Source organism: Suncus etruscus, chromosome 9, assembly GCF_024139225.1.
Source record: "Suncus etruscus isolate mSunEtr1 chromosome 9, mSunEtr1.pri.cur, whole genome shotgun sequence".
In the NCBI taxonomy this organism is placed as follows: domain Eukaryota; kingdom Metazoa; phylum Chordata; class Mammalia; order Eulipotyphla; family Soricidae; genus Suncus; species Suncus etruscus.
Window position 1 is genome coordinate 5,956,822 of NC_064856.1, and position 15,180 is coordinate 5,972,001.

General features: G+C 39.9%; 1 protein-coding gene across 1 annotated transcript in view; it reads left to right on the plus strand.

Annotated features, from left to right (window-relative positions):
• Positions 1-14,166, plus strand: part of GPCPD1 (glycerophosphocholine phosphodiesterase 1) — a 60,579-nt gene extending 46,413 nt beyond the window's left edge. Inside the window, exons 15-20 of the mRNA XM_049779189.1 lie at positions 667-728; positions 3,840-3,905; positions 5,791-5,927; positions 6,800-6,935; positions 7,585-7,745; positions 13,396-14,166. Coding sequence (XP_049635146.1) covers positions 667-728; positions 3,840-3,905; positions 5,791-5,927; positions 6,800-6,935; positions 7,585-7,745; positions 13,396-13,585 — 752 coding nt within the window. The 3' untranslated portion in view covers positions 13,586-14,166. The remainder of the gene's footprint in view (positions 1-666; positions 729-3,839; positions 3,906-5,790; positions 5,928-6,799; positions 6,936-7,584; positions 7,746-13,395) is intronic.
• Positions 14,167-15,180: the final 1,014 nt, after the last annotated feature.

The following is a 15,180-nucleotide window of genomic DNA, read 5'->3' on the forward strand; positions in this document are numbered from 1 at the left end:
GTAACCCCTGAGCGCTGCCGGGTGTGACCCAAGAACAAAAACAAAAAAAAAAAAAAAAAAATGGAATTACTCCTGGTGGTGCTTAGGTGATGTCATATGAGATCAAACCTGGGGCAGCCACATGCAAAGCAAGCCCTCATCCTGCTATACTATTTCTCTATCCCCTTATTTCAGATTTTTCTTATCCTTTCATTTCAGCCTTTTGTTTTATATCTCTTATTTATTTTGTAACTGACTACTTTTTAAAAGTAGTATTACAATTTTTCTAAGAGGAACATTAACTATTGGGGCCACAAAACATGGTATTTTAAAAGTTTTAAAACGGTTTTAAAAGTTGTAAGCTATATTCATCATGTGGTATTTTGGGCCACACCCAGTGTGGTTGAGACTCAGGAATTATTCCTTATTCTGTACTTAGGGAGTCCCTCCGGGGGTGGGTTTGGCATATGTGGGCTGGGGATCAAGCCCAGGATGATTAAGCTATCTTAAAGGATTCTTACTTAGATTTTAATTGATAAAAATAATAAGTACAAAAGCCTGAGAAATACTGTAATGAAAAATTTACATAATTCCGCATCTCTTCTTTTTCCCCTTAAGAATTTAGGAGTGTATCTTAGTAATAAAATGGCATTTTATCTCCTGAGATTTTATAATTTAAAATTTCAGAATCTGTGATAGCAGAAGAAAATTCCTTTTCTGAAAATCAGCCATTTCCTTCACTTAAGATGGTAAGTTCCTTCAATAAAGTAAAGCAGTGCTTTTTTATCTGAATCTTTTTAATGGGCACTTAGGTGGCAAATATAAACTTGTCTACTGATGGTTTTGAGAGAACATAAATTATTTTTTTTCACTGCCAGGTGTGACCCAAAAATCAAAAAAATGAATGAATAAATAAATTACTTAATGGTATACTGATATACTACTTTTTAAAAAAGTAATTTACTCAGGAAAGGAAAAAGAAATCCCCATGTTTTTGTAGATAAAGGAAGAAATGGGGAAAGGATGGAGGGAGATAGATGATGGGAGTACTCTTGTGGTATTTTAAATTCTTGCTTAGTTTTTTGGAGAATCAAGATTCTCCGGCCAAAAGAAAAGAAAAAAAAGATTCTTTGGCCAAAGAAAAGTATCTGAGTTACACAGACACAAATTTTAAGAAATCACACTTATTTATTTATTTTTGGTTTTTGGGTCACACCCAGAGCCACTCAGGGCTTACTCCTGGCTCTACTCTCAGAAATCACACCTGGCAGGCTCAGGGGGGACCATATGGGATGCTGGGATTCAGACCACGTCCTTCTGCATGCAAGGCACAAATGCCTTGCCTTTATGCTATCTCTCTAGCCCCAAGAAATTACACTTTTTGGGCCCGGAGAGATAGCACAGCAGCGTTTGCCTTGCAAGCAGCCGATCCAGGACCAAAGGTGGTTGGTTCGAATGCAGGTGTCCCATATGGTCCCCCATGCCTGCCAGGAGCTATTTCTGAGCAGACAGCCAGGAGTAACCCCTGAGCAATGCCAGGTGTGGCCCAAAAACAAAAAAAGAAAAGAAAAAGAAATTACACTTTTAAAAAAATGTTTAATAATATCTACCATGAATTTATTTATTTATTATTTTTTTTTTTTTTGGTTTTTGGGCCACACCCGGTTGACGCTCAGGGATTACTCCTGGCTATGTGCTCAGAAATCGCCCCTGGCTTGGGGGGGACCAAATGGGACGCCGGGGTATCGAACCACGGTCCTTCCTTGGCTAGCGCTTGCAAGGCAGACACCTTACCTCCAGCGCCACCTACCCGGCCCCATGAATATTTTTTTTTAAAGTAGACAACATTCATAAAGGAATCCCCCCCCTACTTTTTTTTTGGTTTGGTTTTTGGGTAACACTCAGCGGCACTCATAGGTTACTCCAGGCTCTATGCTAAGAAATTGCTCCTGGCAGGCTCGGGGGATATATGGGATGCCGGGATTCGAACTGCCATCCTTCTGCATGCAAGGCACGTGCCTTACCTCCATGCTATCTTTCTGGCCCCAGGAATTCCTTTGGACAGCATTAGATACTCTCCTTTTCCCAAAGACTATCTGATTTTGTCCATGCAGGCTGTATTGCCTATCGTCTGACTATTTTGGGGTCGTCTCAATTATAATAGATTTCTTAGGGAAAAAAGAGGTCATTACAGTTTATCATGTTTTGCTTTACTTTATATTATTTATTGTGTTTATTTTATTTTATTCATTTATATTATATTTTACTCTACAAAAAGGAAAATGGGGGCTGAAATGGGTAGGTCCTCTGCTTTGCATGAGGTGAGACCCAGGTTCATCCTAGATGAATCTCTTAAGCACTGAGCACCACTTGTATGGCCAGAACAAAAACAGGACAGAAAGTCCTAAAACAAACATGCCCAGGACATTTAAAACTGGGATTCGAGAGCTAGAGAGATAGTACTCAATTTCATTCCCCAAGCTTATCAGGAATAATCCCTGAGCATGAGCAAGTGTGCCCCCTCTCATTTTTGTTTCTGTTATGTTTTGTTTTGTTTGTTTTTTTTGTTTGTTTTTGGGCTACAACCGGTGACACTCCAGTTACTCCTTGCTCTGCTCTCAGAAATCACTTCTGGCTTGGTGGACCATATGGGATGCTGAGAATCAAACCCAGATCAGTCCTGGTTCAGCCACATGCAAAACAAATTCCCTACCTCTAAGCTATCGCTATGGCCCCCAATTTTTTTTTAATTTAAATATGATTTAAAGTTGGAGAGAGTGTTACATGCCAACTGCTTTCTTTACACACAGGAAGCCTAGATTGGATCCCCAGCACCGTAACCCTTGAGTACTTCAAGGTGTAACCCCAAATCTTGATTTGGATGCTTTCGAGATCTGGAGCAAAAGCTTTGTTTTCTGGAGGCTAGGCTCCACTGTGCCAGGGTACCAACAGCAACAATCTTAAGTACTGTATTTACAGTAACACCTGAGCACTGTCAGGCATAGCCCTCAAACCAAAAAAGAAAGACAAGGATATGGCTTAACAGACTGAGGTGTGCATCCTTTGTATCTATCTCAACCGTGGGTTCGATCCCTGATACCACATGATCCCCTAAGGATCATGCCAAGAGTATCCCCCAGCACTGCTGGCTTGTGTCCACCCACCTCTTGCCATCCCTTTCAACAACAACAACAAAAAACAGCAAAATATATAAAACTGTTGACAGCTTTTTTTTAGGTAAATAGATAAATCATATTTAGGTACTTATTCTGTTTGCCATCACTGTAATTTAATCAAAGATTTTTAACATTTGAAAAGAAAATGGACTACTGAAGTGATAGTACAGTGGGTAGGGTACTTGCCTTGCATATGGTCACTTTGGGTTTGGTTCCCCAAAATTGTATTTAAAATGTATAAATTTATTGTATTTAAATTGTAATTTCTGAGCTAAATGTCATTCAGAGCACGGCTAAAGTCTAACTCATTAGTTTACATATCTTAATCCAGCTCTCTTGAATGTTTAGTAGTGATGGTAACACAGATTTTTAGGTTAAGGTTCTAACTTTATAGAAATATCTGGTAAAAAAAAAAAGAACAGGCATTTCTGCCGTACTTCGGTCAAATAGTGAACAAAACAAATCAGTCATCACATATGTCTAAAAGTCTTTTGATCTTACAATTTTTTAAACTGAGTCATCAATCAGGTTGTCAGATTGAGTAAGAAAAGACACAAAATAATTATTTTTACTATTGATATTTTCTTATAGATTGCCTTTTATAGTAATAGTTTTTCTTTTCTTCTCTTTTCTCTTGTTCTCACTAAAAACAACAAAATTCATCTCTAATATCCAAAACTATAGGTTTTAGAGTCTTTGCCAGAAGATGTAGGATTTAATATAGAAATAAAATGGATTTGTCAGCAAAGGGTAAGTACATTTTTCTGTGTCATATTCTTTTTCCACTCCCCACCCTTCCTGTCGATTTCAGTGTACCCCTTCTGTCTGTTTCAATAGAATATATGGAAGTTTATCATGAGTTCTTGAGCAAGCAGAGCTCTTTAGGTTTTTGAATAAAGCATCTCTTACGTGTGACATCTTTAAATTAATGATGAATGCAGTCTTAGGATTTAAATATACATGTGTATTATGTGAATTAACTATGGTTCTGGAGATAATTATAGCATGAACAGCAAGAATTTTGGGCTGCCGGAACTTTATCATTTTAATTACTTTTATTGTCCTGAACTCTAAAACATATTTAAAATCCTTTTTTAAACAGTTCTCTGTTCCATGACAGTAGCAGTTAATTGAGAAATAAACATTTGCAAAAGTGCTTTACTCAATAATTATGTACTGAAACTTATTTTGAAAGGCTTTTTTTTTTTTTATGGGTTCAGGCTCAAGTAATGAACAAAATAAATCTTCCCTTTCTGGAAATTAATTTCTAGTTAGGGAAATATATTAACTATTGAATACATTCAGCGGTAATATGTGTATAAATGTATAGGTTTGATATGGCTAAGAGATTGGTTGGGGTGAGAAGGCATTCAGGTTGTAAGTTATTTTGTGGTGGGTTTTCTTTTTGGTAGGTTTTTTATTTGTTTGTTTTTGGGGTCATACTAGTGATATACTCAGGGATTTCTCCCCACCCTGCACTCCTGGTGGTGCTTGGGGAGCTTATGGGATGCCTCATGCCAGGCAGGCCCTCTACCGACTGTACTAATTTTCAGTTATAGTTAACTCAGAAGTTCAGATATTATGATTGGGCTTTTCAAGTAACATTCTAGAATTTGTTTTGATCTGAATAATAAATAGGTAATTGCCCTCAAATCTTGCCTTCTGAATTGCTGTTTATGATAAGTTCACCCTGGTATGCATAGTAAGGTCTTAACCAAGGTTTTCCTAATAAGTGATTCTTAGTTCTGTGAATCTCTGGAGTAAAGAATTTTATTTAAATTTTGCCAAAGAGCAGATTCAGGATATAGTACATGCAAAAACATGTGCTATGTCACTGAGATAGTCTTGGCACCTGGGGGGAGGGGGAAGGGAGAGAGACAGAGAGAATGAGGTTTAGTGTTTCATTTTCTTTTTTTTTTAAGTATCTCTATTTAAACACCTTGATTACAAAATGATTATAGTTGGGTTTCAGTCATATAAAGAACACCTGCCTTCACCAGTGCAACATTCCCATCCTCAATGCCCCCCATCTCCCTGCTCCTCACCCCCTCCTGCCTGTATTTGAGACAGGCTTTCTACTTCCCTCATTCATTCACATTGTTATGATAGTTGTCAGTGTAGTTATTTTTCTAATCGCACTCACCACTCTTCCAGCCCTCATCTCTTTTGTCTCTGAGAATTATTGCAAAAATGTCTTTTATTTTTTCTTGTATTGTAAGAGTAGGCCTGTCTTGTTTTGTTTTTGTTTTGGGGCCACACCTGGTGACGCTCAGGGGTTACTCCTGGCTATACGCTCACAAATCGCTCCTGGCTTGGGGAACCATATGTGACACTGGGGGGTCGACCCACGGTCTGTCCTAGGTTAGCACGTGCAAGGCAACACCCTACTGCTTGCGCCACCACCGCTCTGGCCCCCTTTTAGTTTTGTTTTGTTTTTGGGCCAAGAGTAGGCCTGTCTTAATAACTGCAGCATCACTGAATAGTTTTCTTATGATTCAGGGCGTCACTTAATTGTTCAGCCTTTTACTTTTCTGATCTGTAAAGGTAAGTCAGACTAGATACCCTTCAGCTGTTTTTTCTCTAACTGTGATTTAACAGCATCTAATGGCATTTATTTCCTCTTTCTATCTCGTAGGATGGAATTTGGGATGGTAATTTATCAACGTATTTTGACATGAATCTATTTTTGGATATAATTTTGAAAACTGTCTTAGAAAATTCTGGGAAGAGGAGAATAGTGTTTTCATCATTTGATGCAGATATTTGCACAATGTGAGTGATATTCTACTTTCTTCTCCCAACTTCTCTTCGACTGTAGCGAGAGACTTAATATTGCCAAGATTGTCTTTGGGGATGGGACAGTCATGCAAATGTTACTGTCCTTTCTCTTCTTAGTCGTGCTTTCTGCAGTCTTTCTGCATCACCTTTCTGCTGAGGTGAAGACCAGCTCTGCTAGTAGTGGCACTTATATAACATCCTAGATTTCATTTTGCAAGCATGTAGCATCATCCCTGCCAGATTGACATGCATCTCTATGATCATGTGTGCATTTTGCTGGCCCCACTCCTTGTTAGAGTGTTTTTGGCTTTTTGTTTTGTTTTGGTATAGTTTGGATAATACTCAAGTGGTACTGCAGTGCACGATGTTCATTCAGCCTATTCCTTGAACTAGCCTCAACCCCTTCTTAGTAGATACCTTCTTTTTTTAGGGGGGAATTTTGGTTTTTAGATCACACCCGGCAGCACTCAGGTTACTCCTGGCTCTGCGCTCAGAAATCGTTTTTGGCTGTCTCGGGATCATATGAGATGCTGGGATTTGAACCACCGTCCGACCTGTGTTGGCTGTATGCAAGGCAAATGCCCTACTGGCTGTGCTATCTGTCTGGCCCAGATATCATTCTTGGAGAATATTTTGACTTTTGTGTAGAGTAATTTAGCAGTTATTCCTTTTTTGACTGAAAAGCAATGATAGTTATGACTCAGTTATAGGATTATATGATTGGAGAAAGTTGCTTTTGTTTGTATTTTCACTCTATGGTAGTTATATCTTAGTGGAGGGTTTTGTTTTTATTTCCATTAAATTTGAAATAATATAGGCATCTTGCTGATAAAAGTATTTAAGTATTTTTTAATTGTATTTTGTAGGGTTCGGCAAAAGCAGAACAAATATCCAATATTATTTTTGACTCAAGGAAAATCCGATATTTACCCTGAACTCATGGACCTGAGGTCTCGAACAACCCCCATTGCAATGAGCTTTGCACAGTTTGAAAATCTACTGGTAAGTTAGAATTTTTGTAATTTAATTTTCATGTGCTAGAATAGAAATAAGTTATTTTATAATGTTATTTTAACATTTAATTCGATAGTTTTGGCATGTGCGTTAACAAGTAATGAATCTACTTTTAAAACGAAGCTATTAGATCTCAGAGTGTAAAACAGCTAAATCAGCAGCAGTTTTTTCTTTTCTCCAGACCTAAATTAAGTCATTTTGTTTTCTGAATAAATATTGTGAGTTACTAGAGCCAGAAAGATAGGACAGCTTGATACCCAGGATCCCGTAGTGTCCTCTGAGCCCACCAGGATTGCAGAGCTAGGAGTCAGCCTTGACCACAGCCAGGTGTGGCCCCAAGGCAAAACAAAAGGATTTTGTGGATCCCCTATGATGACTAGTTAGACTAGGACTCAGAAGGTGGCTCAGTGGCAATGTACATCCTTTACATGTGTGAGACTTTGGCTTCAGTCTCCAGTACTGAAAAAAGAAATAAGAAGAATGGATAGAAAATAGACTGTAAACTTGTTTGATAAAAAAGTTAATAAGGAAAAATGATGGCATTTTTTGTTTCTGCTTGTTTTATTGTGGAGAGCATTTGCAGTTGATGCTATCTTTTCATGAGCAATTTTTTTTTTTCTTTTGCCTTTGCTTTCAGGGGATAAACGCACATACCGAAGACCTGCTCAAAAACCCGTCCTATATTCAAGAGGCAAAAGCCAAGGGACTTGTCATATTCTGCTGGGGTGATGATACCAACGATCCTGAAAACAGAAAGAAGTTGAAGGAATTTGGAGTTAATGGTCTAATTTATGATAGGTATTTGTTTCCCATGAAAAATGTTAATGAACTGTTAGGGGGAAAATAGTTTACATCTTACAGAATTATAAACAATATTAAACTTAGTTCAGTCTGAGGTTTCTCTTACCACTTGTGTGTCAATATGTTTCCTCCTTAACTTTGAAATGTAACAGTAACTAGGGATGCTGGCAAAAACTCAAACTCCGCCAGCTAATCGATGACAGATGTCGTGAGCCTTCATGGGGATGGGGATCCTGACTTCTCTGTGGGTTTTCACAGCTTGATATTTTTTATATTTATATTCAATTTAGAAGTTTCTCCTGACCTCTAACATTTTATATCCAGCTACCAATGCCTGTTCTTCCTGAGACTTCTAATTTCAGTATCAATAGCAGCTCTTTATTCAGTTTCTGGTGCCAAATCCTTAGCAGGGGTCTCAAACTTGTGGCCCTGCCCTAGAGGAATCTCTTTTTTGTTTTGTTTTGTTCTAGTTGTTTGGGTCACACCCCCCAATGTTCAAGGCTTACTACTGACTTTGCACTCAAGTATTTGCCTCCTGCGGCCCCCAGGTAAATTGCATTTGAGACCCCTGCTAGAGTCTTCTGAGGAAAACAAGGTTCTTTATCTCACTCCTGAAACCCAGTCACACAAAAGCTTGTTTATTTGCTCTTTACATCCTGATTTGTTTCCTCACCACATTCACTGTTTTCATTTACATTCTTTCTTCCTTGGTGGCTTTCTGAGGTAGCCACTGGTGACTGCCCTCTTACCTGCTCTCAGCATGGCCGCCAGAGTCATAACTGATCACACATGCATGTGCCCGAGTTAAAACTGAGTCTAGGCACACAGATATTCTAGATGAGGTCTGGCTTAAATATCCTAATTTAAGTAAGTCTTTGCTCACACTGAACTCTCCATATCTTCACCATTGCATTTCCCACTGTCTGATACAGCCATACAAATACTCTATTTTACCTGTTGATTTTCTCCTTGATCTTCCCTGCTGTCGGGATACATGCACGTAGGCTTGTGAGGACGAGTCTTTAGGCTGCTTCCATGCTGGAGCTTCAGAGCTTAGAGAATGCAGAGAGAGCTCTGTAGGCACTTGGTACAACCACATACTTGGTAAATGTATTCCTTTCTCACTATTTTAAGTCCTTGAGTGCTGATGACGTAAAAATTGTGAATCACTAATAGGAGATGAAAAGGTTGCTTCCTGTAGAGACATTTTGGGATACCCAAAAAAGCAAAAAAAAGGAAAGGGGCTGGAGCAATGGCACAGCAGTAGGGCATTTGCCTTGCATGTGTGCAATCTAGGACGGACCTAGATTCGATCTCCAGCGTCCCATATGGTCCCCTGAGCCAGGAGCGATTTCTGAGCGCATAGCCAGAAGTAACCCCTGAGTGTCACTGGTTGTGGCCCAAAAAAGCAAAAACAAAAAAAAAAGATACTTTGGGATAGAAGGGGTGGTGGTTTCTCTGCCGAAGTTTAGCAGGCTTGCTAACTCTCAAGCGGCAACATACGAAGAGTGATAAAGTGCTTATGCGGCCTCTTCAAAAAAAATACTTTCCTTGGGTTTAGTTCATATTGTTTTTGCAATACAGTTATATTGTCTTCTTCGTAAAGTCCCGTTGCTCCTCTTCCGCTTTGTTTTTAATCACCCATTAAAAGGACAGGCTTGGGATCTTACTCAAAGGGCTAGAGTGCATGCCTGGCTTGCAGGGGCCCTGGGTTTGATCTCTTGATTTGGGAACCTGTACACCTCTTTGTTGTTTGTTCTACCCGAGTTCCTGCCCTGTTTTTCTTTTGTTCCCTCCCCCCCCCCCCCCCCAGTGGAGAGGGGTTTACCCAACAGTGCTTAGGGGTTGTTCCTGGCTTTGTGCACAAGAAAGGATTTGACAATACTTGGGGCCATATGTGGTACCAGGGTTGGTGGAATTTAGGCAAGGACTGTTATCCCTATGCTGTTCTCTCTCTCTCTCTCTCTCTCTCTCTCTCTCTCTCTCTCTCTCTCTCTCTCTCTCTCTCTCTCTCTCTCTCTCTCTCTCTGTCTCTCTCTCTCTCTGTCTCTCTCTCTCTCTCTGTCTCTCTCTCTCCTCTCTCTCTCTGTCTCTCTCCCTCCCCCCTCCAGTTTTAACCTGATTTTGGGGAGATGTATTTTGTTTTATTTCTGTTTGGGCATGTCACCATCAATTCTTAGGAGTTTGCCTGATTATTTACTCAGGAATTACTGTTCGACATAACAATTTGGAAGCTGGAAATAGAGCCCAGTTGGAAAACACCTTACCCACTGTTCTATAGCTCAAGCCCCCCTTTTAAGCTGTTTCTGATGATACTTATCTGTATACTTAAAAATAATGTACTTATGCTGTGGGTGTTTTGATGTATCAAGTTTAGAAATAAAAGACATTCTGGGACCAGAGAGATAGTCTTTGGGTAGGGAACTTGCCTTGCATGCCACTTAATTGAAATGAATTAAAATCTCTGGCATCACATATAGTTCCACAAAATCAAGGCAGGGGCGATACTTGAGTGCAGAGCCTGGAGTAACACCTTAACGCTGCCAGGTGTGGCCAAAAATAACCCCGAAAGTTTTGAATAGTGATTCAGAGCTTTTGATGTCTTTTACTTCTGGAAGAAGTGTGATAAGAATGAAAATGGTAGGGGGAGGGGTCAAATTAAAAGAGGAACTTTCCTTTCACAGTGCCAGCCCAGGTTGGATTGCTGGCATTAGTGAGCCCTGAACACAGCTGAGTATTCTTCTCCCAAAAAAGGAAGAAAGAAAAGGAGTGAGATGGTTATTGCAGGGGCCGGAGAGATAGCACAGTGGTAAGGTGTTTGCCTAGCATACAGAAGGACGTTGGTTCGAATCCTGGCATCCCATATGGTCCCCCAAGCCTGCGGGGGGTGGGGGGACAGTTTCTGAGCGTAGAGCCAGGAGTATCCCCTAAGCGCTGCCAGGTATGACCCCCCGCCCCCCCCAAAAAAAAAATAGAAAAGAAATGGGTATTTCATAAAGAATGTCTATTTTCTAACTTTCCGGAAACCATTATTTTATAAAGGCATTAATACTGAATTCTAAATATGACCTTCTGATACTACTTTACCTCATATAAACTGCTTTTGTTTCCTGGGGTTTTTGTATTATGGTAATCAAGTTGCCTTTATTTTTCTTTTCTTAAGTGACCATTGACCAGTTTGAGTCTATCCTATTCAAAGTCTGCTAATGCTGTTGAGGCATCTAAAACCTTGTTGAGTCCTGTACATTTGCATGTGATATCTTTGTTTATCTCTGAAAGCTCAAATTTGGTCTTCTAGATTCGGGGTTTTATGGACCTGTTTTTCTTATGCTGGTCTTCTTGTGGCATCCCTTTAATTCTCTTGACACATTTCCTTGAAAATATGGAAAACTTTGTGAAATCATTTTAACTTTGTTCCTGTCATTTTCTGGGTATAACATTTTTGTTTCCATATTATAGTCTTAGATCATACTTCTAACCTGATCTTTTCTTCTCTTTCTCTCTCTCTCTCTCTCTCTCTCTCTCTCTCTCTCTCTCTCTCTCTCTCTCTCTCTCTCTCTCTCTTTTTTTGGTTGAGTTTTGCACCTCTTAAAAAAAGATTTCTTTGACCTACCTTCTCATTGTGTTGCAATTTTTGTGGCTGCTATTGGGTTTTAATATTCATGTATTTTTTTCTTTGAAAGCTCTTTTTTGGGGGGGCACTCCCAGTGGCACTCAAGGTTGTTCCTGTCTCTACACTCATAAATTACTCCTGGCAGGCTCGGAGTTCATATAGGATGCCAGGGATCGAACCCGGGTCAGTTGTATGCAAGACAAATGCCTGCTCGCTTGGTGTCTTAATGTAAATTAATGAACCTAGAGTTGGTAAGGAGATGGTGAGGCCTTTTCTCTGAGTAGGCTCAGCTCCCACAGCCCCTAGGCCCTATGGTCTGGCAGGTTTGAAGGTTGCAGGGTGAGGACAGAGAGATTCCCAAAGCAGTTAGATGAAGTTCCAGGAGTCAGCCAGCTTTATTTCACGGTCCCTACTGCTATGCACACCTCCTTGCATGGTCTCTTATACTAAGCCTTTTCCTAGCAGCTACATCTCTACTCCCTCTGGCTCTCTCGGCCTCTGTCTCTGGAGACCCTCAGCTGCTTCTTCCAGCTTCCTAACTGGCTTCCAGGCTGACCAACTCCCTTTGGTGATGCTGCTGCTGCTGCTGCTGCTGCCGCTGCTGCCGCCGCCGCCACCGCCGCTGCTCCTCCTGCTCCTTTGATGATGCTCAATTGCTAATGCTCAATCTGATGCTGAATCTCTGATGATGATGGCTCTCCTCCACTTCTTTAAGTCTCCTTCTTATCCCCTTTCTCCCCCATGCAGACTCCTCTCCCCGCCCATTCCAGGTGTGGGCAGTTCTGATCATTTAGATAAATAAGATAAAAAGTTCTGATCATTTAGATAAATAAGAAGTTGGGGGAAGGAATATCCACACCCAGTGTGCTATCACTCTGGACCCTCTTTGGAAGCCCTGTGTGATCTTAGTGCTTTAAAGTTGGGGCCAGGGGGATACAACTCAGTGGTAAAGTGCATGGCTTGCATGAATAAGACCTGGGTTCATTTCTGTAACAATACAGCATATACGTACACAAGCAAAGAGCTCTAACTCTGCCTCCTTGAGAACATTTCTGTAAATCAAGGCATTGCTGATTACTTGGAGCAAAAAATGCTTGAATCACCATTGATTTTTGTTTGTTTGTTTGATTTTTTTAATTTGTTTTTTTTTGGGGGGCGGAGGGTTACACCCGGCAGCGCTCAGGGGTTACTCCTGGCTCTACGGTCAGAAATCGCCCCTGGCATGTTCGGGGGACCATATGGGATGCTGGGATTCGAACCACCGACCTTCTACATGAAAGGCAAACACCTTACCTCCATGCTATCTTTCCGGCCCCTGATTTTTTTTTTTTGTTTGTTTTACCACATTTGGTGACACTTGAGTTAATCCTTCTCTATACTCAGAAATTACTCCTGGTAGATTTGGAGGACCATATAGAACCCTGGGCATTGAACCTGGGTCAGCCACATACAAGGCAAATGTCCTCCCCCACTACTATTGCTTTGGCCCCCAGATTTCATTTTCTGAGCCAGCTGCTTTCTTCTTTCTTTTGCAGTACAGGGTATCACATCCAGGTCTCATGCATGGAAGCCATGCAATATACCACTGAGTGCCACCCTGGTCCTAGATTGTGTAATCAACTCTCTGCATCAGAATTAAAATGCTGATTTCCTAGATTATTGGAAAGCTTTGGGAGAAGTGAGATGAGGATTTTTTAAGTGAAAAGATACTTAAAATGAAAAAGATTGTCACGTGGGTGTGGCCCATGGTAGATAGAGCACTTACTTTGCATCTCTGAGTCCCCCGGCCCAATTTTTAGCAATACCTGGCTCCTTCTGAGAAGTGTTGGGAGTGATCCTGTGTACTAAATCAGAAGTTGCTTGTAGCACAGCCAGGAGTGCTGGCCGAAAAATGAAGAACAGTGATAAAGGCTAATACGACTAATACGGATGTTCCAAACATTCTGTAAATAATTCCGAAAAAATGGTCAGACAGGTCTTAAGCATACCATAAAGTTACACTAGTTTATGTGTTTTGTGTTTGTTTCGTCATAGGATATATGATTGGATGCCTGAACAGCCAAATATATTTCAAGTGGAGCAGTTGGAACGCCTGAAGCAAGAATTGCCTGAGCTTAAGAGCTGTCTTTGTCCCACTGTTAGCCACTTTGTCCCCACATCTTTATGCGGGGAGCCGGACATCCATGTGGATGCCAATGGCATCGATAATGTGGAGAGTGCTTAGTTCTTGTGGAGCAGAGGCCATTTGGGGCATGCGCCGCCGCAGTCTGGGTATTCACTCATCATCACTGAACATTGTTGATGCCTGTTAAGTTTCTCAGTCCAATGAAGCAATAATGAAGTATTAACACTGTTTCACTACAATTCCTGCTAGAATTTCAACAATGCTCTGTAAGTCACTTGGCCAGGTATAATTACCAGTCTCTCTTAAATTGGTAGATTCAAATTTGGTTGGTAAATATGTTAAGCTAAAATATGTCAACACATAATGTTAGCCATTAAGAGCTTGTTTGCATTTTGAAATTAACCCTAGAAAAATCTCCTTTTGACACTTCTCCAGCTTTTCACTTGATCAGGTCTGAAATACTTAGCACCTCTGGAATGCGACTATGCATAATTATACCTGACCACAGACAAAATAAGTACCTCAAATGCATGCATTTGCACTGGTGATTCCAACTGCACAAACCCTTGTGCCATCTGTGTACATATGTATTTTTACATGGTTTGACACGCACATTTATCATTTTCATTCAGTATGGACCTTGAGGCTGCTGCCACTTTCCCAGTCAACCAAGCTAAGGCCTGTGTAAATAGAGCCTGAAGGTGAAGTCTTTTAAAAGTTGTTTTGCATAAATGTTAATTTCAAGACTGCAGGGTAATTTAATGTATAAAGTATTAGAGGTATGCATTGCATACTTACTAGATCATAATGTATAAATTCTATTCAATGCATGCTTTAGATTTTAAGCATGAGATTGTACATGTTTACTGTTAAGTCCTTGCATCTGTGGTGCTAGGTGAGTGTGAGAGGGTGCCAAGGACTGAAAATATTTTGTTGCCTAAAAAAAGAAAATGCCCTTTTGTTTGGCATTTTTAAATGTGCTGATTTTAAGTGTCTCTCACTACCTACTTACTACACACCATTGCTTCGTGGGTTTATTTTGTATATGAATTGTACAGTAGTTAAATCTCCATGCAGAAAAATAAATGTCATGAATTCTCATGTTGGTATTGTTTATTGGCTAATGTATATCATGCATGTAACTTATTTAGAAATGTAGATGATCCTACTAAATCTCTATGCATGTTTTAGAGTTAGTAAGTTTTCTTTCATTAGAAGCAGATCGTTTGGCAAAACTGTAAATTAATGCATGTTAAATAAAAGACCTAAATTTATTTTCTTCATTATAAAATGAAATTTGAAGAAGCTTTTACTTTTGTGGAATTGACAATAACATCTACTCTGAAGGTTTGACTTAACTTGCCTCAACTCTTTGCTGCTTGTGTTTTGCTAAGAAATTGTACTCATGCATAGACACTTGGTGATGACTAATAGCAGGAGTTTTAGAACTACACATTGTCGCTCTGTTAAATCAAACAATGCAAAATGCTTAAATCACAATTATGTGAACATAAATCCTGTGGTATTGTATTTGTAACATTGCTTGCTAACGGAAAACAGTTTAGGTCTAGGAAATGCAATCTTCGAGTCTTCTGCATATAATGTTCTTACATTGAATAAGGTTATTCACCACCCGTTGTGAATTGGCACTTTTAAAAACACTCCTAGAAAGAATGTTTTCCTCATCTGTGGAC